We start from the raw sequence: 24,595 nt of genomic DNA on the forward strand, positions 1-24,595 counted from the left end.
ATGCAGAGAAACCACATGGGAGATGCTGTCATTCTCGGTGAGTCTGAGTCATTCATCTTTGACATTGTAGTAGTTATTGGTTTTAGGATTATGTGGATGTTGATGATGTCTGGAGCGGATTAAAGTGAGCTTTACACATCACGGTGTCTCTGTGTAGTAAATATTTGCAGTGGCGTGTCAAATACTAACTAATACTGAGGTTAATAATAATAAAATGACCTAAAATGATGCATACTTAGCCTTGGTCACATTTTAAGTCAAAGGGAGTGTTTTAATTTGTTGAATGAGTCTCTTTTAGCTGAAGACAACACAGGAAGATTAAGTAAAAATCGCGGGGGAAAAAATAGGGCCAAATATCAATCAATCAATCAATCAATGTTTATTTATATAGCCCTAAATCACAAGTGTTGAGCAGTGATCGTATTTCTCATAATAATATACTGTATGTATGAATAGTTAATTAAAGACAATAATAAAATTAGCCCCTCAGCTAGGTTTTAGGGACCTGTGTTAGGCATATTAATCTCCATGTGTTAGGATCCGCTGCTCGGATCACAGTTTGTTTACAGTTTAGTGTCACGTGTGTTTTGTTTCTGTTGCCATGACGGCAGATTTTGCTCACCTGCCTCTGGTTAGCGTTTCGGGACGCGCACCTGTTGCCCGAGCGCTAATCAGAGGGCTATTTAGTCTTCGCCCGGGCAGCACTCTGCCTGGCTTCCTAATTTGCTTTCATGCAACAAGTTACGACCACTTTGTTTCCTGCTAGCTCTCATGCTACATTATTTTGCTTGCTAGCTCCCACGCTAGTCGTTTTTGTTTTTTTCCTGTCCGATTTAGTTCCTGAAATAAATAATTTTCCTACCTGCAAGCTGTGTCCGAGCCGTCTGCATCCTTGGGAGAACACCTCGCACCACGATGCGACCAGGTCGTTACAGTTACAGTAGGAAGCCAGCAGCAAGAAGTTCTCCCGCAACGAGCACGTCGGAGGAGATGGACGAAGGTGCGTGGATGGTGTTGCGAGCAAGGGAGGCGGAGACTCTCCGCTATTCCCCCTCGGAGCGCCAGGACCTGATCTGGGGTCCTAACGGAAAGTTGGTCCCAATCCACTCCGTTTGGCCCGAGGACATCGCCACACCTCCGCACCACCGGACGCGTCAGCGAAGACGGAAGCCACCAAAGAGGTCTTCACTTCGCTGCAAAGACGCACCACTCCCACAGACTCCTCCACCACCGGTACACAGTAAGCAACATTCAGCCCAAGATTCCCCTCCTCACATGTTTGGCAACCCTATCGACCACTTTGCCAAACATTTCACCGATTGGGCTGTCAGTCAGCTGGAGACCCACACAGATGACGTCATCCCGCCCACTGTGGATGACGTCAGAGACGAAGAATTTTTTTTAAATTCTTCTGCTCCTTTTTATCAGCCACCTCCTAAGGACTTGAATTCTAAGATAAGACATTATCAGGACATTTTTGTGAAATGTAAATCTAGTCAGTCCCGGTCACCTGACTTTGTAGCTCCACCCCCAGTGACTATTGCTCCGCCTACTGCACATATTTTTTCCCCCTGTGCTCCCACCCGGTCTCAAGTGGGGAGTAAGAAAAGACATTTTGGACAATTTAGAGGAGAGGATTCAGCCCTCCCCCGGACCTCCCACCACCCACCCTTGAAGACGGTTCCAATCCGCAAGGAGCGCGTCTGGGATCCGCTTTTTGAGGGGGGGGCTAGTACTGGGAGCTGTGCGAGTGGGGTGGCACAACGGCGTGCTAAGCCGCAACCTCCTGCTCGGCCACCGCCACCTGTCCTTCGGCGTGCTAAGCCGCAACCTCCTGCTTGGCCACCGCCACCTGTCCTTCGGCGGGCTAAGCCACAACCTCCTGCCCGGCCGCCACCACCGGTTTTTCGGCCTGCTAAGCCGCAACCGCCAGCTAGGCCACCTGCACCTCGACTGGTTCTCACACCAGTACCTGCACCTCGGCTGGTTCCCACACCAGTACCTGCACCTCGGCTGGTTCCCACACCAGTACCTGCTCCACGGCTGGTCCCCGCACCAGTACCTGCACCACGACTGGTCCCCGCACCAGTACCTGCACCACGACTGGTTCTCGCACCAGTACCTGCACCACGACTGGTTCTCGCACCAGTACCTGCACCACGACTGGTTCTCGCACCAGTACCTGCACCACGACTGGTTCTCGCACCAGTACCTGCACCACGACTGGTTCTCGCACCAGTACCTGCACCACGACTGGTTCTCGCACCAGTACCTGCACCACGACTGGTTCTCGCACCAGTACCTGCACCACGACTGGTTCTCGCACCAGCACCTGCACCACGACTGGTTCTCGCACCAGCGACTCCGGCTGCCACGACAGCGACTACGGCTGCCACGACAGCGACTCCGGCTGCCACGACAGCGACTCCTGCTGCCACGACAGCGACTCCTGCTGCCACGACAGCGACTCCTGCTGCCACGACAGTGACTCCGGCGGCCGCGACAGCGACTCCGGCTGCCGCGACAGCGACTCCGGCTGCCGCGACAGCGACTCCTGCTGCCGCGACAGCGACTCCGGCTGCCGCGACAGCGACTCCGGCTGCCGCGACAGCGACTCCGGCTGCCGCGACAGCGACTCCGGCTGCCGCGACAGCGACTCCTGCTGCCGCGACAGCGACTCCTGCTGCCGCGACAGCGACTCCTGCTGCCACGACAGCGACATCTGCTGCCACGACAGCGACATCTCAGCGACCTCGAGTGGTCCGGCGGCGCAAGCGGAAAGCAGGTCCCCGCATGCAGCCCTCGAGGTCAGTGAAGGGACGTCAGTGGCGCAAACAGCAGCGACATTCAAGACTTTGTTGCAGGACTCAGAGGCTGCTGAAATTCTGGCGCCACTCACGCCCACCTTCTCGGCGGCCACGAATGTGGCCTTACCGTGGTCGCCCGCCTCGCCCGCCTCGCCAGCGGTGGCGGCGTTCCATTCGCCGCCGCCACCTGACCCTTCCCCGGTGGATTCGGGGACACGTGGCCTGGCGACCCACCACCAAGTCACCCCCCCGCCCGCCCTTGACTCGTGAACTATTGCTTTTTTTTTGGGGTTCCAGTTGGTTTTTTTTGTTTTCAAGGGACATCTGGAATCTGTCCTTTTAGGGGGGGGTACTGTTAGGATCCGCTGCTCGGATCACAGTTTGTTTACAGTTTAGTGTCACGTGTGTTTTGTTTCTGTTGCCATGACGGCAGATTTTGCTCACCTGCCTCTGGTTAGCGTTTCGGGACGCGCACCTGTTGCCCGAGCGCTAATCAGAGGGCTATTTAGTCTTCGCCCGGGCAGCACTCTGCCTGGCTTCCTAATTTGCTTTCATGCAACAAGTTACGACCACTTTGTTTCCTGCTAGCTCTCATGCTACATTATTTTGCTTGCTAGCTCCCACGCTAGTCGTTTTTGTTTTTTTCCTGTCCGATTTAGTTCCTGAAATAAATAATTTTCCTACCTGCAAGCTGTGTCCGAGCCGTCTGCATCCTTGGGAGAACACCTCGCACCTCGACGCGACCCGGTCGTTACACCATGTCCAAAATGACTGTCCCGGTCATGGATGTGTTGGCAAGGTGAGGTGGACCTAAAAACAAGAAAGCTCAAAAGTTTAATCCAATATAGAAAACAAAAGTAAAAGTGTCCAAAACAAACAAATTGTATATGCATATGTATATTAGTGATGGGTCCGGCAACACCGATGCATCGGCGCATGCGTCGAGCTCATAGAGCGGAACCCTGTGTCGGTGCGCGTACCGCTTTTACAAAGTCACGTGACCTATCATGAGCTGTTTTGGTCACGTGACCGATACGCGAACTGTGTCGCACTGACGCCTCCTATGTGCCCTGTGAGCAACGTTCCCTCTAAGGTGCGCGCCTGCGCAATTGCGCAGTGCTCAAGCGTCCTCTGCGCACAGCAAATATATGCCGCGCACCAAATCAAACCCATCTGAATTTTAAACAAAATAAACACATTTATTCTGTGTAATTTTGCAATGCAACTCTGAGTGACAGTGACAACAAGCGGCCCTAACGGTGTTCGTCAACACCGTGCAATTGAACACCGTTCAATTATTGCAACGTCCATCGAGATGCTTCGAGGACAGGAATTATAGCGATCACTTTATTGAGCAAAACTGTTTATATTCGGCCATAACCACACCAAAAACATGAGTAAAAAATTTCTATCTCGAAAAACTAGTCATTTTCTGCCGTACAAACCAGGCCAAAACCAACATGTCATCTGTCACCAACACGCATACCACTAAACCACTGGTGTGTTTATGGCCACACAAAAAGTCGGACAACTCAAACACCACACAAAGTTACACTATGACTCCTCAGTTATACATGTGCTTATTATTATGCTACTGTCATTTATTATTAATGTTAATTTATTTATATTAATCATGGAATGCTGTTACTAGAGAAAGTTACAGGAATTAATGCACACTTCATCCTATGCTTACATTTCATTGTGCAACCTGAGGATGTTTAAGGGGAATTAGATGTGATCTCTGAAAGGGGTACACATGATTTCCAAAGCAGGACCCCCACCCAAACATATTGTACAATACTAATCCATAGCTTATGAAAAACAAGATTTATTTTATTTTCATTACAAGTGGGCCAAATCACTATTATTACTAAATAGTCTCATGAAAATGACTCCTCTCATTTGAGTGTTATAATAAAAGATTGGTTTGAGACAGGTGTGCTGCTGGTATTGCCACGTGTGATGTTGCTCACATGTGCTCCACTGAATGCTCAGGGAGTTTTTGTGTTTGCTCACACACATGAACAATTAGAGGGAACATTGCCTGTGAGCGGGTCTTTTCTACAGCCGGAGAAATAATAACTAAAAAGACAAATCGTCTAAAATTGAATAAGTTGGAAAAACTGTTTTTTTTTAGTAAAAATGTGTAAAAAAAACAAAAAAAAACATTCCCAGTCCACAAGCATCATCATTCACAACACGTTCTCTTAGATTTCCATGTTATGATACATGTTCACATTATTTATTGACTATCTAAAAAAGATAAAAACATATTTTTATTTAAATGAAGATATGAAATAATCCTAAATGAAATACAACGACTTGGTTTATTTATTGTATATACTAGGTCATAAAATCAGTGTCAGTTGAGTCGGTCCATAGGTTGCCTGTAGGGATTGTTTATGTCCAGCGGATGTCAGTATTTAGTGACACAGTATCAACACAGTATCATTACAGTTTTGCAATGTGTCGAAACGCTTCATGACACCTCATCAACCCATCACTAATGTATATGTATATGTATGTGTATATGTATATGTATATGTATATGTATATGTATATGTATATGTATATGTATATGTATATGTGTAAAGTTTGGACACACCTCCTCATTCAATGTGTTTTCTTTATTATTATTTTCATGACTATTTACATTGTATATTGTCCCTGAAAGCATCACAACTATGAATTAACACACGTGGAATTATGTACTTAACAAAAAAAAAAGAGGAAATAACAGAAAACATGTTTTAAATTCTAGTTTCTTCAAAATAGCCACCCTTTGCTCTGATTACTGCTTTGTACACTCTTGGCTTTCTCTCAATGAGCTTCAAGCAGACCTGTGAAGTGACAACCATTTCAGGTGACTACCTCATGAAGCTCATTGAGAGAATGCCAAGAGTGTGCAAAAAATAATAGGCTGTATGTACGTGTATATATGTGTATGTATGTATATGTGTGTGTGTTTATATATATATATGTGTGTATATATATGTGTATGTATGTGTACGTATATATATATATATATATATATATATATATGTATACGTGTATATATATATATATATATATATATATATATATATATACATATATATATATATATATATATATATATATATATATATATATATATATATATATATATATATATATATATATATATATATATATATATATATATATATATACATATCCAATTCATACATATACAATTAGAATTGTGTTAGGTCATTTGTTTCATGCATTTCCTTTATGTTGGAATATCAGCGCTAAGTTGTTTTGTATCTTATGTATGTTATATTAATTTACATTTTTAATTTACAATTTGTTATTTGCCTAACAACCTTTAACACTTTTACCAATGCCTGAGTGACATGAGGAAAATATCTTAAATCTCTTGGAGATGTTTGGTGCCACCTGTTGGTTTGCATGAATAAATCACTAAATCTCTAGTAAAAAGACTGTTTCTTTAGGGAAAAATGCTGCAAAATGTTTTACTGAAATGTTGCCCTAGTACTTGTCTAGTACACCACCTCGATTATCAAATATTGTGCGGAACAAAGTGTCATTCTGTCAATCAAGTGCCCAGACAAAGAGTGAGTCAGTCGCTGTGCTTTTTGTCAATGAAAATAACCAAAAAATAACGCATTTCGGGCCTGATTAACTAAAGGTTTGCGTGTACTAAAACACGTGCAAACCAGATAGAACACGCAAAGCTGATCTACTAAATGTTTGCAAAGTGGAATTGTGTCTGTTAAGCGAGCAGAATGAGGCATGCAATCCATTTTGCTTCTGTCTTCATTAATATACAAAATATATCCTGATTAGCAAAACACTGGAAGGAGAAGATGCAAATATAAGGATTTAGCATGCGCAATGTGATTTATCAACACTCATCACGGTTTTGCGAGCACTATCTTGCGTTTTAATTAGCACGATCAGAAGGACGTGCAAACTAACAGTTCCACACACGTCTGCTGGATCAGTGCAGACAGACGAGAATCATCCGTCCTACGCGTGTGTGTCAACATTTTGGGCGATCAAAAATGAAAAATATTAGATATCATCTATTTAGCAACATCATTTAATAATTTTATAGCTGCTACAGGACTTAAGGGGCTGATTAAAACGATTTCAACTGATCGTTTTAGTGTCATTTAATATATTTTTAATGGTTTTTACACATAGAATATATTTTATATTTTTTGTACTGCAAAAAAACCTTGCATTTTTTGCATCTTAAGTGCAGCCTTTTATCAATGGGTGCACCTTCTGCTGTAAAAGAAAAGTGGTTTCATTGCTGATGCACTGACGAATTGCTTCTAAAATGCCCATAAAAAGTGGTACATGTCTAATGCTCATTCGGAAACAGCAAAACGCCACAGGTAGCAGCATGGCAACATGAATCCGCGGTAAATGAGTCTGCACCACTTTTCAATTGCACACGCAGTCTTAATAAATTGCACGCAACACGTGTCAGGAAGTGTTGGTGACGAACCCCAAGATGCAGAGATGGCAGGCTTGTTGCAGGAAAAGATGACATTTAATGTCAAAAATAAAATGCAGGAAAACAGGAATCAGGAACCAGGAAACAGGCAAACTGGAAACAGCTAACAGCAAACAGGAACCAGGAAACAGCTAACAAAACTCCAGCACTGACTGGAGGCCGAGGCTGGTATAAATAGTAGCCGGCTGATTGACACCAGGTGTGGCCAGGCTGCCAATCAGCCGCAGGTGAGGGGAAACAGAGCTCAGGGACACAAGCAGGAAACTGAACCAAAATAGGAGGAAATAAAACACAAAACACAGAGGAAAAACTAAAACATAACCAACCTGTCAGTGACAAGCCTGACAACACGCCCACTAATAGTACACATTATTTTATAAATTGCTCACGCTGTTTAGCGCGTGGTATTTGGAGCTTAGTAAATCAGGCCCAGACAGTGTTTTGCCATTTTCCAGTTCAAAGAAATTCAACAAATACAAATTCTGGTTGACATTCTCGTTTTTTTATAGGACTTCTCTGTGCTCACGTCTGCAGCCATGCCAGCAGCACACACCTTGACTGTTCCATCCCTACTGACGCCCACATTGCATTTGTATGCAAAAATCCCAAGGCGCTTGTCAGGAGCGTCTGCGAGGGTAAAGTTAACTTTTTTTTTTTATTCATAGGTTGCTGCATTGCTGACGAAATAATGATATTGACATTACCTTGAGGCCTTTTCTTTGAATGACTTCTCATCTTCAACACAATAGGGGTGAGCCGTAGCCCGCGGCAACGTTCGTACGAGCTGATAAATACAGTACACAACATGGCGTGGCTTAACCGCCTCTGTTATGTATTCGACAGCAGCGGGTGCAGAACACCCGTTTGTTTAAAACAGTGTTTTTCAACTACTGTGCCATGAGATACAGTCTGGTGTGCCGTGGGAGATTATCTAATTTCACCTATTTGGGTTAAAAATATTTTTTGCAAACCAGTAATTATAGTCTGCAAATGATGTGTTGTTGTTGAGTGTCGGTGCTGTCTAGAGCTCGGCAGAGTAACCATGTAATACTCTTCCATATCAGTAGGTGGCAGCCGCTAGCTACCGTAATTTCCGGACTATAAGCCGCTACTTTTTCCCCTCGTTCTGGTCCCTGCGGCTTATACAACGGTGCGGCTTATTTACGGCCTGTTCTTCTCCGACACCGACGAAGAGGATTTCGGTGGTTTTAGTATGCAGGAGGAAGACGATGACACAATGATTAAAGACTGACTTTTCATATACCGGTAGGCTGGTTATTTTGATAACGTACATGCGAGCACTTTGTATTACTTTGCACCGTTGTATTATTTGTACTCTGCACGAATGCTGTTCGCCATGTCAAAGATGTGAAAGTTTGATTGAATGATTGAAAGATTTATAGTTAATAAATGGGACGCTTTGCGTTCCCAAACAGTCATCTCTGTCCCGACAATCCCCTCCGTGGTAGCAGGAACCCCTATATACTACGGTAATTACACATCAAAACCCTGCGGCTTATAGTCGGGTGCGGCTTATATATGGAGCAATCTGTATTTTCCCCTAAATTTAGCTGGTGCGGCTTATAGTCAGGTGCGGCTTATAGTCCGGAAATTACGGTAATTGCTTTGTAAATGTCGGGAACAGCGGGAGGCAGCGTGCAGGTAAAAAGGTATCTAATGCTTGAACCAAAAATAAACAAAAGGTGAATGCCCCTATGAAAAGGCAATGAACCTTAGGGAAGGCTATGCAGAACGAAACTAAAACTGAACTGGCTACAAAGTAAACAAAAACAGAATGCTGGACGACAGCAAAGACTTACTGTGGAGCAAAGACGGCGTCCACAAAGTACATCTGAACATGACATGACAAAAAGGATAAAAACAACTGAAATATTCTTCATTGCTAAAACAAAGTAGATGCAGGAAATATCTACAGGAAAATACCAAAAAAAGAGAAAAAGACACCAAAATAGGAGTGCAAGACAATAACTAAAACACTACACAGGAAAACAGCAAACAACTCCAAATAAGTCAGGGTGTGATGTGACAGGTGGTGACAGTACACCTACTTTGAGACAAGAGCTATATTGATGCATGGTTGGTTATGGTTTAAAGTCATATCCAACAACGACTTTTTACTGTCAACTGAGTTTCGTTTTTTAATGATTTCTGCTGGTGGTGTGCCTCCGGATTTTTTCCAACGCAAAAGATGTGCCTCGGCTCAAAAAAGGTTGAAAAACACTGGTTTAAAAACTATTTTGTTTTCTCTGCTGGGCTTGTTTTTCACCCTTTAGGTTGCCATGTAAAAGATTCGGAGGTGTGCAACATGACCGTCCAGGCTGTGTTAGACCAATTTCCTCCACTGAGAGCGTGTGAGGAGCTTTGTGGCGCCATTCAAGTGCTGGTGGCACAATGCGAGCCAGAGCCAGGTGCAGTTTTTGTCATAACTCTCCACATATTACATGTGTTGTTTACCAAAGGCGTGCACATGTGAGGCCTTTGTCAATAACAAGCTATGAACTAATTGTCTTATTTGTGCAGCAGCTCTACAAAAGAGAACCTCACTGACTGGCTGGCAGTCCAACACTTTAATAAACTTTGGTAATAAATTAAAGCACTGCAAATTATTTGCCATTTAAAATGATATTTCTAGAACATTTTGGGGTAATTTTGCCTATTTTTCACAATCATTATGAGAGAAAACAAAAAGACATGTATTTTTTTTAGGCATTCTAACTCGTAAATAAAAGTCTGCTTACAATGGAGTCAATGAGAGGTCCTCTATTCCAGTGTTTTTCGACCACTGTAGTGTGCCGTGAGATATTGTTTGGTGTGCCGTGGGAAATTATGCAATTTCACCTAGATGGTCGGAAAAATATTTTTTGCAAACCAATAATTATAATCCGCAAACAATGTGCCGTTGTAGAGTGACTGTGCTGTCTGGAGATCAGCAGAGTAACCATGTAATACTCTTCCGTACCAGTAGGTGGCAGCAGGTAGCTCATTGCTTTGTAGGCCTACTTTGAGACAAGAGAATTAATGATGGTTACGGTTTGAAGTCATATCGAACATTTGTGCCAGGTATTTGATGAGAACGACTTTATATTGTCAATATAGGCTATTGAGTTTCGTTTTTAACATTTTCTGCTGGTGGTGCCTGTCATGTATTGGTTACTCGGGTCACAGGACAATACTGGAACCATTGTAAGGGGAACTTAAGGGCGGGGGACACAGGATATGATGACATGTGTTGTGTGTTGGACACTTGGAAGTGGAAATATTAAGAGCGGGAATAAAATCTAAACATCAGACATGGAATTGATTAGCTGGACTCTCGACTCAAATGACAAAATCTTTTCGACGAGGAAAAGAGGTTCGGGGGAGCCTGCTGCGGGATACGTGAGAGATTCCTGGGACAAATGGAGAATCATGTGCCTCTCAGTCCTTTCCATCGAGGACGTGGAAGACATCTACCTATTTGTAACCATGATCGCGGGATACCTGCTGATTGGGCTGGGCATTGCTCTGGTGTATTGTCAAATTCGGAAGACGATGGCAGCCACTCAAGGAGCCCAAAGGCTGTTCACCGCAATGGAAGGATTGGGTCGGGCTGTGGGATCACAGTCTGGGGCGATTTCTGAACTGAATCGCAAGATGGATCACATCATGGAGAAGCTTGTTGAAAGGGAAACATTGGATATAAGAGCCAACATGGATGAATAGAACAGACAAGCCATTGTAATGTCTGCTCGCGGAAAAACACAAATCCTAATCTACGATTTGACTCCCTCGAATGGCCTTGACGCTGCAACAACAGGAGCAGGCTGTTCTGTAAACATCCCCTAGGACTCTCAAAGATGGACGCTTTTGACCTCCCTCCCTCCTTAACGACACCCGGAAGTCGAACTTTGCTTGCATTGCATGCAGAACGGCCCCGGGCCTATGGACACAACACCACTACACCCAAAGACAATGGGCATATACACAAACACACACCCCACCCCCACCCAACGCCTTCATCACCACTTGATTCCCCTTCAGGGTGATGGAAATGTAAATTCAGTTCTTTTATGTCTTGTACATGTTAAAGAATGGACGATAATAAAGCATCCTGAAAAGGCAGAAAAAGACAACACGCTTTCTTTTGGTGTATTATTACACTTAGATTGCAAATAAGTGAACTAATAAGTGACAAGTTTGGCACACAACAATGGCGACGAGAATGGGATAGTTTTCAATGAAAAAAATGTGCCTTGGCTCAAAAAAGGTTGAAAAAACACTGCTCTATTCCGCCCACAAAGCCCTCTAAATCAGGGGTCCCCAACCTTTTTCGGTTGAATACAGGCATTATTTTCAGGGACCGGCTTTCCCCCCGTGCCAGATAAATACAGCAAATTTAGCTGAATTAGTGGGAGCCCTGGGCTTGCGTCCTCAGCAGGTTACCATCAACCTGCTGGGTACTGCTGATGGAATTCAGCCTTTGAATATAATATGTCACATTGATATTTATTTTGTTCATTAATGTGCATTGTATCATGTCACAAAGTTGTAACAAATAGAACCAATTCCTATGAGGAATTTTATCGTACAACTGTAAGTCGTTTAGAAATTATTATATATGTTTCTGTGCGGCCCGGTAGCAAATGAATGCAACAACAATACTACATTTACATTTTGTGGCTTGAATATTAACCAAGTATTAGTGATATTGTTATTATAAGTGCTAACGCAGACAAACTATTTTTAGCGCGCACATTGTTACAGAGAGCTAACTGGCTTGTTGCTGCTATGTTGATGTTGTGAGCTTGGTGAGCTGCTTTCTCGCCTCAGAGCTGTTGAAAGTTTAAGGGGTCACCAACGCGGTGCCCGCGGGCACCAGGTCGCCCGTAAGGACCAGATGAGTAGCCCGCTGGCCTGTTCTAAAAATAGCTCAAATAGCAGCACTTACCAGTGAGCTGCCTCTATTTTTTAAATTGTATTTATTTACTAGCAAGCTGGTCTCGCTTTGCTCGACATTTTTAATTCTAAGAGAGACAAAACTCAAATAGAATTTGAAAATCCAAGAAAATATTTTAAAGACTTGGTCTTCACTAACTGACAAAGAAACAGATAACAGATTTGGTGTCCAGTTCAAAGTGTGACATGATTTATTTAAAAATTTGAGAGTTGACTTTTGTATTTTACATCAGTTATTAATTGTACAAACATGGTGCAAAGTAATTCATGATTTGTTAAAAAATGTTAGTGGCTAGCTAGTTAAAATGGGATATTGTGATTTCACAAGACTGTCTTAGAAGTGATCATTTGAAAATGTTCAATTTGAAAAATGTGCACTTAGAGAAAAAATATAAAAATAAAGTGTTGCATATTGATATTTATCTGTTTCTATGTATATTTATTGTGAGAAATCATTAAGATGATCAGTGTTTCCAACAAGATAAATATCATTAATTATTAATAATAACATACGGGTAAAGGTAAATTGAGCAAATTGGCTATTTCTGGCAATTTATTTAAGTGTGTATCAAACTGGTAGCCCTTCGCATTAATCAGTACCCAAGAAGTAGCTCTTGGTTTCAAAAAGGTTGGTGACCCCTGTTCTAGATCATCAATTATATCTCTCACCTTGATAGTAGAAGGTTGATGACATAATCCAACAAGTTGGTCAACTTTGGCATCCAATTTAGACGGACACAAAAACTCGCTTGGTTCCACTCCCCTTTTTTCTTTGCAAGGATTATGATTCATTCAAACGGGAATATATGAGCATCCTATCAATTGGCATTCTATTGACAGCAGACATTATACAGTAAGTGATGTTTAATTATGTTTGTTGGCTCTCCTGAAGTCTGCCGGGAGTTTTAATCAGTGACGTTGTGAAATTGAAGCTTAAAATGAGCAAGATATGTAAATATCACATGTTATTATGAATGTGCCTGTTATTACATTACATATATACTTACAGTGTGTGTATATTAAACCCTGTTGGAGATGTTTGGATGTTTTTAGGCAGAATAAAGCGGCTTCCACAGGCTCCATTGTACGCAGACTTTTGATCGCATTTATTTACGAGTTAGAGTGCACACAAAAAAGAAAAACGGTTCTTGTCTTGCATAAGGATTTGGAGTTTGAGGCAAAATCCCCCCCCAAAAAGGTCAGTTCCCATTTAAGAGGCATTTACTTATTTTTAGTCATTGACTTTACATCATAATCTTAATTTTAACATGAATATTTATATTTTTTCTAATCTAGTTTAAACTGTTAAAATTGAGAAAATAACTATTCTAATGAGAACTTAGTTTTCCCCAAAAAGAAAATCTTGTTTAAAGACTCTGCAACATTCCAAAAATGTTTAATTTAGGAATTGCAAGTTGAATAATGCTTGTTTTCAGAATTAAATACTTATTTCCATCTTAAAAGATAAACAAATGTTAATTTAAAATGCCTTAACAAGTTAAATTTAGCTGCATGGACAGATCATTTCACTATTTTTTTAAATTTTGTCAGCTCCTTTTTGCAGTGTGACACTTTAATGAAATAATAACATGACACCTAAAACAAATATATATATATAAATATATATATATATATATATATATATATATATATATATATATATATATATATATATATATATATATATATATATATATATATATATATTTTTATTTTTTTTTGTAGATGCTGTTGGATCCTGCACGGACCAAATGAGACTTTGTGTGAGTGACGCTTCGTGCAACAAGAATCTGGCGCGCGTCCTTCAGGCTTGCACGGCAGGCCGCTGTGACCCAGACCGCTGTGGACGAGAAACGCGACATTTCTACGCCAGCATACCGCATAACCTCGCCGAGACGCTGGTCATGTGTGAATGTGATCCCGCAGATCACAGCTGTCTACAGATGAGAGTAGCTCTGCACGGCAACACGTGTGGTGAGGACACTTTGGTCTGTCAGGAGGCGGTCAGACGATGTGTTGAGGACCAACACTGCAGGTATGTCCTTTGTGTTATAAGGGGTACTTTTTGCAGTATTTAAATAGTCATTTATTATGCAAAAAAAACTTTTAATCATGTTCTAACAAGTAAGTAATTACATTTTATTTATAAAGCGCTTTTCACAGATAAAATCACAAAGCGCTGTACAAAACATAGGTGAAGTAAAACAACAATTCAATTAAAACAACAGGGTGCATTAACTAAAAAAGCTTTACTAAAAAGAGAAGTTTTCAAATGTTTCTTAAAAGTGTCAACACAGTAAAGATCACGGAGGGACTGGGGCAAATTGTTCCAGAGTCTGGGAGCTATAGCCTGGAATGCCAGGTCTCCACGGGTTTTAAAACAAGTTGTTGGGATATTTAGACGACCCTGACCTGAAGACAAGTCAGTGATGTACTGATGGGCCCCACCATGCAACGCACGGAATGTCAGGACTAAAATTTTAAACTCAATGCAGAATTTAACTGGAAGCCAATGAAGACTGGATAAAATGGGGGTGATATGAGCTGTTCTGGGTGCACCGGTCAAAAGTCTGTGAAGTCTCTTTAGCGTTGACTTGTTGAAATGAGTGAAAAGAGAGTTGCAATAGTCAATGCGAGATGAAATGAACACACAAATGATAATTTCGAGACCCAATTTTGACAACAAATTTCTCACTTCAGAAATATTTCTGAGATGATAAAAAACGTTTTTGGTCAGTTGACGACAGTGACCCTTTAAAGACATGGACTGATCAAACACAACCCCAAGGTTTCTGAGGCTGCTTTTAACAGACGCACCCAGAGCACAAAGGGAGTTTTTGATCAGGGGGATCTTTTTATCGGGAGCAATTGTCAGAGTTTCCGTTTTGTTAGAATTTATCTGGAGGAAATTTGAGGACAACCAGTTTTAGATACAGGATACGCACTCCAAGAACTCAGATAAAAAGTGAAACTCTGACCCATTGAAGGAGCATAACAGTTGAATAGCATCTGCATAGAAATGATAAGAAACATTTTTAAAACGACTGATCAACCTCCCAAGCAATAATATGTTTCCCTTGAGCAGGGATGCCCAAAGCGAGGCCCGCGGGCCAATTTTGGCCAGTCAAAGGTTGGCTACCAAATTTAATACTTATTCATACTAACGTATTTCAAGACTATCTATAATGGCATGTCTTCGAGGCTACACGGTAAAAAAAAGTCTGTAGATTTTACTGTAAAAACCTGGCAGCTCAGTTGCCAGAAACCATCAGTGGTACCATTTTTCCATTCTGCACTACAGGCAGGCCAGTCTAGAATAATGATGATGAAACCACACTGTTATAACACGTGGTTTGGCGTTGTCTTGCTGAAATAAGCAGGGGCGTCCATGATAACGTTGCTTGGATGGGAACATATTTTACTGTAAAAACCTGGCAGCTCAATCGCCAGAAACCATCAGTGGTACCATTTTTCCATTTACACTAATGTACTGTAAAAACAGGGAACATATATTTTAGCAGCTCCGTTGCCAGAATTTTGCAGTAAAAACAAAATGGTACTGTTTTTCAATTCATAGTAATGCACTGTAAAAAAAAAAAATGGCTGTAGATTTTGCGTAAAAATCGGGCAGCCAGAATTTTAACGTGAAAACAACAGTTACAATTTTTCAATATATTATATATACTATAGTAAATCTCCCTGTAAAATTATGTCGACTGAGCTGCCATTTTTTTTTAAATTGTAAAATCTATAGATTTTTTTTTTACAGGTTAACTAGTTGCGTTTGTATTTTAGACCCCTGCTCTAAGTTGTGAGTTTTTGCTTCTCTATGAAGAAGGATAATCTTGGTCGCCATGTTTTCCCCACGTCCTATAAGGAAAACCTAAACCCTTAGCAATTTAGCATCCTGTCTATGTCTAATCTGTCTGGGTAAAGTTGGAAAGAGATGAAATATCTAGGAGGAACTGGCTACAAAACATCACTTGGAAATGGCAAAAATCTATAGATGACCTTTTAGAATGTTTTGAGGTTAAAGTGTACATAAGGGATGCAGAGTTGCATGTTAACTTATCGTATATTTATTTAAATCGCAGTTTGGCTGGCCATTGTCTCATTTTGGTCGTGGCCTATTATGACTGTCTTGGACTTTTGTGTTATTTATCATGTCTTTTCCTGTCCAACACTCTTATTTTGGTTCACTTTCCTGTTTTGGTCTTTCTTTCTTTGACTTCACTACTGCCTTTTGAAGCGTGTTCTCCTCACCTGTTCCTCGTTTGCAATCAGGAATGCAATGAGCAGGGTTTCTTTGTGAGCGTCGCTGTCAGGCTCAAACACAGATGACAAGAAGCAAGGAATTAAACAGAGACAGGATTCAATTTGGCTCAATGAGGAGAAACCCGTAGACCTGTACCCTTGTACAGTGTCGTCCCAGGCTCTGACGTCTATTAAACAGACAAGAAGCAAGGAAATAAGCAGACATGATTCAATTTGGCTCAATGAGGAGAAACCCGTAGACCTGTACCCCTGTACAGTGTCGTCCTACGCTCTGACGAAAGGTTGCACGGCTCCTCTTTTATTTGGACTTTCACTGATTACATCAACAGCTGTTTCTAAGGGGAGAGGGGGGTCGTAAACAGCCGTCACCCTCTGTCACAAAACAGTTAAAAAAAAAGTTGCCTGGAGCTTGCGTCAGGTCCTGCTTAAATCCGCTTTGTAGATCTCGGGTCAAGACAAGATCTTCCTGTGAATTACAATAGATCAAAGAAACCGACACCTTCAAGTCGCTTCCCATCGTACACGGTGGAGTTTTACAAGCCTTTCGATTGGTAAGATCAAAGACAGCTTTTGTCTGCTCGCCAGGAACAGAAAGTTTTGTGATAACTTACATACAATTACTCTGACAGTCGCCTTTCTTGCAACGCTGGTTCATTGTTCCAATGATCCTGCCTTGACTAACTTATCTTGTCTTGCCTAGCCTTGCTTTGCCTTGTTTTTTGTCTAGTTTTGTAAAATATGTCAAAGCTATAGTTGTTGTGTTTTTATAGTGTATTATTACTCTATATTGAATAACAGTACCAAAGTGGATTTTACTATAAAACATTTTTTTGCATGAACAATTTGTTGGAATGAAATCATAAGTCGAGCAAATATTTAAGTATGTATCTTTATTGGAACAAAAACATTGTTTTGAAATTCATGATTGTATAATATTTTGTTTTATTATTAGGGATGATTAAAGTGTAAATGTATGTAATTGTACACAGTACATTTATTTTTGTAATACATTTATTAAGAAAAGATAAGGTACTTTATTAACACATGTTATTAGCACCCTTTTGGGGGCCACGCAAATTGATGTGGCGGCCCAGATCTGGCCCTCGGGCCTTGAGTTGGACACCTGTGGTGTAAATTCTTGCATCAAAGCGGAAAAAAATAATTGGAAACTCTTTAGCATGGGGAACATATTCTAAGTAACAAAGACTTAGTTTAGAGTAATTTGGACACTAGGGGAACATATAAGGGTTAGGGTTAGGGTTACTAATAAGCAATAATTCTGAGGTTATTGAGGGAAGACTCTTAGTTAATGGCTTGCTGGTTGTATAATAAGGCCATGCAGAATAAGGCATTAACCTTATTCAGTGGCCTAGTGGTTATAGTGTCCGCCCTGAGATTGGTAGGTTGTGAGTTCAAACCCCGAATCATACCAAAGACTATAAAAATGGGACCCATTACCTCCCTGCTTGGCACTCAGCATCAAGGGTTGGAATTGGGGGTTAAATCGCCAAAAATGATTCCTGGGCGTGGCCACTGGTGCTGCTCACTGCTCCTCTCACCTCCCCGGGGGTGATCAAGGGTGGTGGGTCAAATGCAGAGAATAATTTCGCCACACCTAGTTTGTGTGTGACAATCATTGCTACTTTAATAAGTACTTAATAATGACTAATTAAGAGCCAATATGTTACTAATTTGCATGTTAATAAGCAACTAATTAATAGTGAATACGTTCCCCATACTAAAGTGTTACCAAAAATTCAAATACACTAATGTGGAACCTGGTGTGACATTCATTTCAAATTGCTGAAAACTGTTATAAAATGGAACCTTTAAATGCCTCACCCATTAAAAAGTGACCAGGCATATTTCCCTATATAGCACACAGGGTCATTTAGTTACTCAACTGCAGAGAGGAAGTGTCTAATAGGATAACGTGTTTATTAGTCTAGAATAGGCCTTCATCATTATTTCATATTTCAGTTTCTATCTATCTTACTGTTTATATCTATCCATCCATCCATCCATCCATCCATCTAGAGAATTGTTAGCCAGCTTCCAAGCCGAATGCTGGAGCCCTGCGGCAGCACCGTGCGGCGGCGAAGCTCTTCAAAGTCAATGTTTTGGCCGCCTGGACCCATCAGACATTCTCGGAGAAGAGTTGAAATGCAGAAAGGCCTTCGTGGCCACGCTGGGCACGGCGCTGCAGCGCCCGTGCACGTGCCAACAAGTGCACGGCCCTGATTTCCTCACATGCATCGTGATACAAGACGTGCTTCACAACAGGTCACATTTCAGTGAGTGGACGCATCCTCAGAGGCTCTTACAAATGTCGATTGAACGATATTTACATTCGGGGTCTATTTTAGGAAGCCATCGGAGAAGTAATGGCCCTTCTACTCCTCCTGCAATCAGTGAGTCGGAGGAAGGTCGCAAAGGGCTCACTGGTAAATGTCCACGTGCAAACACTCCACTTTGTAAAAACATCATCTGAGTTTTTTTCTGTCTTTTCCTAGATTATTTGCTTTGTGGCGGTGCAGCTGTGCTGCTCCTCGGAATTCTGCCAATGACTTTGGCTGTTTTATATAAAATACGGTGAGTCCATCTCCACAAAGGACAACTGGTAATGAATATTACTAAAACAGTAGAACCTACAGTAGGAAGGGGGATTCATATAGCATCATTTGTGGTGGTTTTCATGACACATGAAACATGACAAATTGTGGGGTTGCACTATACACTTTAGCTGCCAGATGGCAGTAGACTTAGACTTAGACTTAGACTTAGACTTAGACAAACATTATTGATCCACAAGGGAAATTGTTCCACAAAGTAGGCTCTGCTAAGCCTGCTCAGTGGCCTTGTGGTTAGAGTGTCCGCCCTGAGATCGGTAGGTCGTGAGTTCAAACCCCGGCCGAGTCACACCAAAAACTATAAAAAAATGGGACCCATTACCTACCTGCTTGGCATTCAGCATCAAGGGTTGGAATTGGGGGCTAAATCACCAAAATGATTCCCGGGCCACCACTGCTGCTGCTCACTGCTCCCCTCACCTCCCACGGGGTGATCAAGGGGATGGTTCAAATGCAAATATGTTTACGTACGTTTCGGTCTCTGTCGGAGATTTTAAAACGAACACCACGGTACCAATATCACTACAAGTGATATCAAAGGTGGTATCAGTATCAAAACGAGCAAGATATTTTCAAAAATATGTTTTTTGTAATGTTGTTTAAATATATTTTAGATACTTAGATATTGTTTACAAACGCAAGAAATAAATTACCGTAATTGCACATTTGAGTGAAAATGACCGTATTGTAAGCCGCACCGTAATATAAGCCGCACCCACTCAATTTTAGAAGGAAAAAGATGTTTCCATGCATATGACAGATATATACCAGCACTATCTGCCCTGAGATCGGTAGGTCATGAGTTCAAACCCCGGCCGAGTCATACCAAAGACTATAAAAAATGGGACCCGTTACCTCCCTGCTTGGCACTCAGCATCAAGGGTTGGAATTGGGGGTTAAATCACCAAAATGATTCCCGGGCGCGGCCACCGCTGCTGCTCACTGCTCCCCTCACCTCCCAGGGGGTGGAACAAGGGGATGGTTCAAATGCAGAGAGTAATTTCACCACACCTAGTGTGTGTGTGACTATCAGTGGTACTTTAACTTTAACTTTACAAAGAATGCAAAGAGAAAGGATGGAAAGGATAATGCAGGTATAAAGTAGACTAAAAATGTACCATAGTAGCAATATAAAATATAACATATTTGTAATATTTACATATTATATATACAGTATATAATATATACTGATATATTACATTATATTATATTTTTATACAATATATAACAAATCCCAATTACCATGTACAATATTACAGTATATGTAAGTTGCAGCAAAAACAGGGCAGCATAAAATAGAGAGTATATCCAGCAGAAAATATACATTAGAAACAAAGAGAGGTAGCTAACATAGAAGCGGTCAGGCAATAGACAGATATCATCTATTGCTGTATGGCGAGTCAATATACAGCTGGATGGACTGCGGAATGAAGGAGTTCTTGAATCAAACACTTGTGGAGTATGACCGCCGCTGTCCCTCAATTGTATGTTGGAGTGAGTGGGCAGGATTGTCCATGATGGCGAGCAGTTTGTCCAGTGTCCTCCGGTCCCTCACTGACACAAACGTCTCCAACTACGTGCCAATAGTTTAAGTCCCTTTTGCTGGTGCTGCTCCCCCAACAAACCACTGCAAAGTACAGGGCACTGGCCACAGCAGACTGAAAAAAGATCTCCAACAGCTTGCTGCACACATTAAAGGACCTAAGCTTCCTCAGGAAAAAGAGTATTGTCATGCTCTTCTTGTATGCAGCTTTGCTGTTGTCCTTCCAGTCCAGTCTGCTGTTCAAGTGGACTCCCGAGTACTTGTACTGTACGGCCAGAATGCTGAATATCTTAAAATGGGATTTGTGGCAATTCCAACTTTGACCATGGCGTCAGTTGCTATGTAGAGTGACACTTTCCATCATTTTCAGCAGACCGCATCAACGACCTCTCTTCCTCTCACGGAAGATACACCAAGGAATGGGGCCATATGAGTCCCTTCCCTACTGTGCAAAACCGAACACGATCCTGGTGGTTGACCTTCAGGTTGTCAAAACCATTTTTCATCAGAAACACTTTAATGATGCAATGCATTTTATTAACTGTGGCCATCGTTGAATAAGTAAGAAGTTTACAGCAAATGACTGAAGTCACATTTGAATGTTTCTCATGCAAGTGCATACTTGCCAACCCTCCCGGTTTTACCGGGAGACTCCCGGAATTCAGCGCCTCTCCCGATAACCTCCCGGAATACATTTTCTCCCGATAAACTCCCGGAATTCAGCCGGAGCTGGAGGCCACGCCCCCTCCAACTCCATGCGGACCTGAGTGGGGACAGCGCGCGACAGTCTGTTTTCACGTCGGCTTTCCCACGATATAAACAGCGTGCCTGCCCAATCACGTTATAACTGTAGAATGATCGAGGACGAGTTCTTGGTTTCTTATGTGGGTTTTTTTGTTAGGCAGTTTCATTAACGTCCTCCCAGTGCGGTAACAACACACAACAACAGCAGTCACGTTTTCGTCTACCGTAAAGCAGTTCGTCTGCCGTAAATAGCAATGTTGTGACACTCTTAAACAGGACAATACTGCCATCTACTGGATAGCCTCCAGAACACTGAAATGCAAGTATTTATTTTATTTATATGTATAATAAAATAAATATATATAGCCAGAATTCACTGAAAGTCAATTATTTCATATGTATATATATATATATATATATATATATATATATATATATATATATATATATATATATATATATATATATATATATATATATATATATATATGAATTACTCGAGTTGGTGAATTCTAGCTGTAAAGATACTCCTCCCCTCTTAACCACGCCGCCGACCACGGCCCCCGCCCCCACCAAAAATCTCACGTACCCCTTGGCATACCTTCAAGTACAAATATGTTAGTTACAAAAAAACGATGTCATATATGTTAATATAAAGTACAAATTTCAATTATAAAGTTTCTTGAATCTAAAATCACCCTATCAAAAAATGTAAACTGGTTTGTTCCACCTGGATAACGGTAGACCAAACTTGGAACACTTCACTCAACACAGACGTCATAAAGTCATCAAAGCTCACCTTTAAGCATTCACACACAAAACACACCAATGAAAAAGTGATAGAAACAAGGTAAAAATAGAATACATCTATCTGTGGCAGCAAAGGAGAAAGTAATGTACACGTTTCACATTTGCACCTCTTTGCACATAACTGTGGTGTGTTCAAGGACCCTTGATGAAAGTTAGAAACAAAGGCTTTACCCCCAGGAGATGCATTAATAATATGATAATGTTGTATTCTGATGATGATAATCTTACAAGAATCAATTAATGTGTACACACTATGAAGTAAATCATATTTCAGTGAATAATGACAGCTTATATGAATATTATTCATATTCTAGCCATTGTATATTGAATTTGTTGGAAATATTTTGCAAAAAAAACCTAAAAACTAAAAAACAATTATGTAGGGGGTTTATCCAGTTATGTTCTAGTATATGTAAATCCTATCTTCAAAAAGTCAAAAACTTTGGGTGTCTTTAAAAGCTGATTTCAAACTAATTTTCTGTCATTTGTTTTTAGCGCCCGGTAACATGCCAAGTGCGTGTGTATGTGACAGGGGTCAACAGGTCAAAACAGGAATAATCTGCAGCTGTGAAGACCTCTTTAAAAAAGTGCAAGTCAAAGATCTGTGCACTGTGCTCTCTTTAAGGACCACTTTTTGAATTGGACATGCAATTTAAAGTTATCAGTTAAAAATCCCTGCTGAAGATGCTCTTTAGGTCTCACAGTCACCTTCCTCAGATGATGTCTCTGTGAAATTTTGTTGAGTTCACCTGGCTGTAAATTTCCTTTGTAGCCAAAGTAAAACTATTTTGGAGGTGGTGCCATGTACTGCAATGTAGATGTGCTTGTACAAATAAAAACCTCCCCTCTAATAAAACACTGTCTTTCTAATAGACACCAGGTCTATTCTGCAGTTTAGTGAATAGAGAATAAACTGTATTTAATTGACCTTGCTTTGTTACACAGGCTGGTGAGAAGACACAACAGACGAGAGGAAACCAGATTCCAGCCTCTTGAAAAAAGTCACTGTGTTGCTCTCATGTAAGATTTCCCCAACTATGAATTTATAAAGTATTTTTGCTATTTGAATGTGTATCAGTCAAGAATGGATTAGAGTTTTGTCGCTAATAATGCAATATTATGTTTATATCTTTTATTTCATGTTTTTTTTTTTTTTTAAATTGAATAAAATAATGTCAGATGTATAAAGTATATATAACTGTTTTTTTAAACATGATCCAATGGGAATGATGGCGATGATAGTGATGAAGTGGAAGCAAGTGAGGCGAAACTGACCGTCTGATTGGATTCAACATGTGTCTTGCCTGCCGTGACTGCATGATGGGATGCAGCTGCAGAACAGGAAACTCACACCTCCAATATCCATCCATCGTTTCTTGTATGATATTCATCCTGTTCGGCGTCACTGGTAAGCTGGAGCCTATCCTATAGCAGACTTTGGGTGAGAGGTGCGGTCCACCCTGGAGCGGTCACCAGTCAATCAAATCAAACTTTATTTATATACACAGGCAAGTGGCAAACCCAAAGTGCTGTGATCACACAACACCTTTTGACAAACAACAATTCACTCTCAAAATCACACTTACGAACAATTTAGAGCAGGGGTGTCCATTACTGTCTTGAGTTTCCAATAGTTTCTACAACTCTTATTTTTCTGTGATAGAGTGATTGGAGCACATACTTGTTGGTCACAAAAAACATTCATGAAGTTTGGTTCTTTTATGAATTTATTATGGGTTTACTGAAACAAAAATGTAGCTGTTTGGCCACAATACCCAGCAATATGTTTGGAGCAGAAAAGATGAGGCCTTTAATCCCAGGAACACCAAACCTACTGTCAAGCATGGTGGTGGTAGTATTATGCTATGGGCCTTTTTTTTGCTGCCAATGGAACTGGTGCTTTACAGAGAGTAAATGGGACAATGAAAAAGGAGGATTACCTACAAATTCTTCAGGACAACCTAAAATCATCAGCCCGGAGGTTGGGTCTTGGGCGCAGTTACACACTTCAAAAGTGGTAAAGGAATGGCTAAATCAGGCTAGAATTAAGGTTTTAGAATGGCCTTCCCAAAGTCCTGACTTAAACATGTGGACAATGCTAAAGAAACAAGTCCATGTCAGAAAACCAACACATTTAGCTGAACTGCACCAATTTTGTCAAGAGGAGTGGTCAAAAATTCAACCAGAAGCTTGTGGATGGCTACCAAAAGTGCCTTATTGCAGTGAAACTTGCCAAGGGACATGTAACCAAATATTAACATTGCTGTATGTATACTTTTGACCTAGCAGGTTAGGTCACATTTTTAGTAGACCCATAATA

At 41.2% G+C, this 24,595-nt stretch overlaps 1 protein-coding gene and 1 long non-coding RNA gene across 2 annotated transcripts in view; both read left to right on the plus strand.

Annotated features, from left to right (window-relative positions):
• On the plus strand, positions 1-23,299 carry LOC133643093 (GDNF family receptor alpha-like). Its single transcript, XM_062037500.1, has 9 exons — positions 1-37; positions 9,612-9,746; positions 9,862-9,918; positions 12,954-12,956; positions 13,999-14,308; positions 18,586-18,842; positions 18,915-18,992; positions 19,062-19,140; positions 23,221-23,299. Exons 1-9 carry the CDS (start codon positions 1-3, stop codon positions 23,297-23,299), a joined length of 1,035 nt encoding a protein of 344 aa, XP_061893484.1.
• LOC133643537 (uncharacterized) overlaps positions 1-24,595 on the plus strand; it is a 264,818-nt gene that overhangs the window by 160,489 nt on the left and 79,734 nt on the right. The gene's annotated exons all lie outside the window — the stretch shown is intronic.

This window comes from Entelurus aequoreus, linkage group LG26, assembly GCF_033978785.1.
Source record: "Entelurus aequoreus isolate RoL-2023_Sb linkage group LG26, RoL_Eaeq_v1.1, whole genome shotgun sequence".
Lineage (NCBI taxonomy): Eukaryota > Metazoa > Chordata > Actinopteri > Syngnathiformes > Syngnathidae > Entelurus > Entelurus aequoreus.

What these genes read in the sequence shown, in the direction of transcription:
- LOC133643093 (XM_062037500.1), top strand. Translation starts at nt 1, where the DNA reads ATGCAGAGAAACCACATGGGAGATGCTGTCATTCTCG. An exon ending in ACAATGCGAGCCAGAGCCAG is followed by an intron (nt 9,747 to 9,861) that starts GTGCAGTTTTTG and finishes TTTGTGCAGCAG; the next exon opens with CTCTACAAAAGAGAACCTCA. An exon ending in TCACAACAGGTCACATTTCA is followed by an intron (nt 18,843 to 18,914) that starts GTGAGTGGACGC and finishes GGTCTATTTTAG; the next exon opens with GAAGCCATCGGAGAAGTAAT.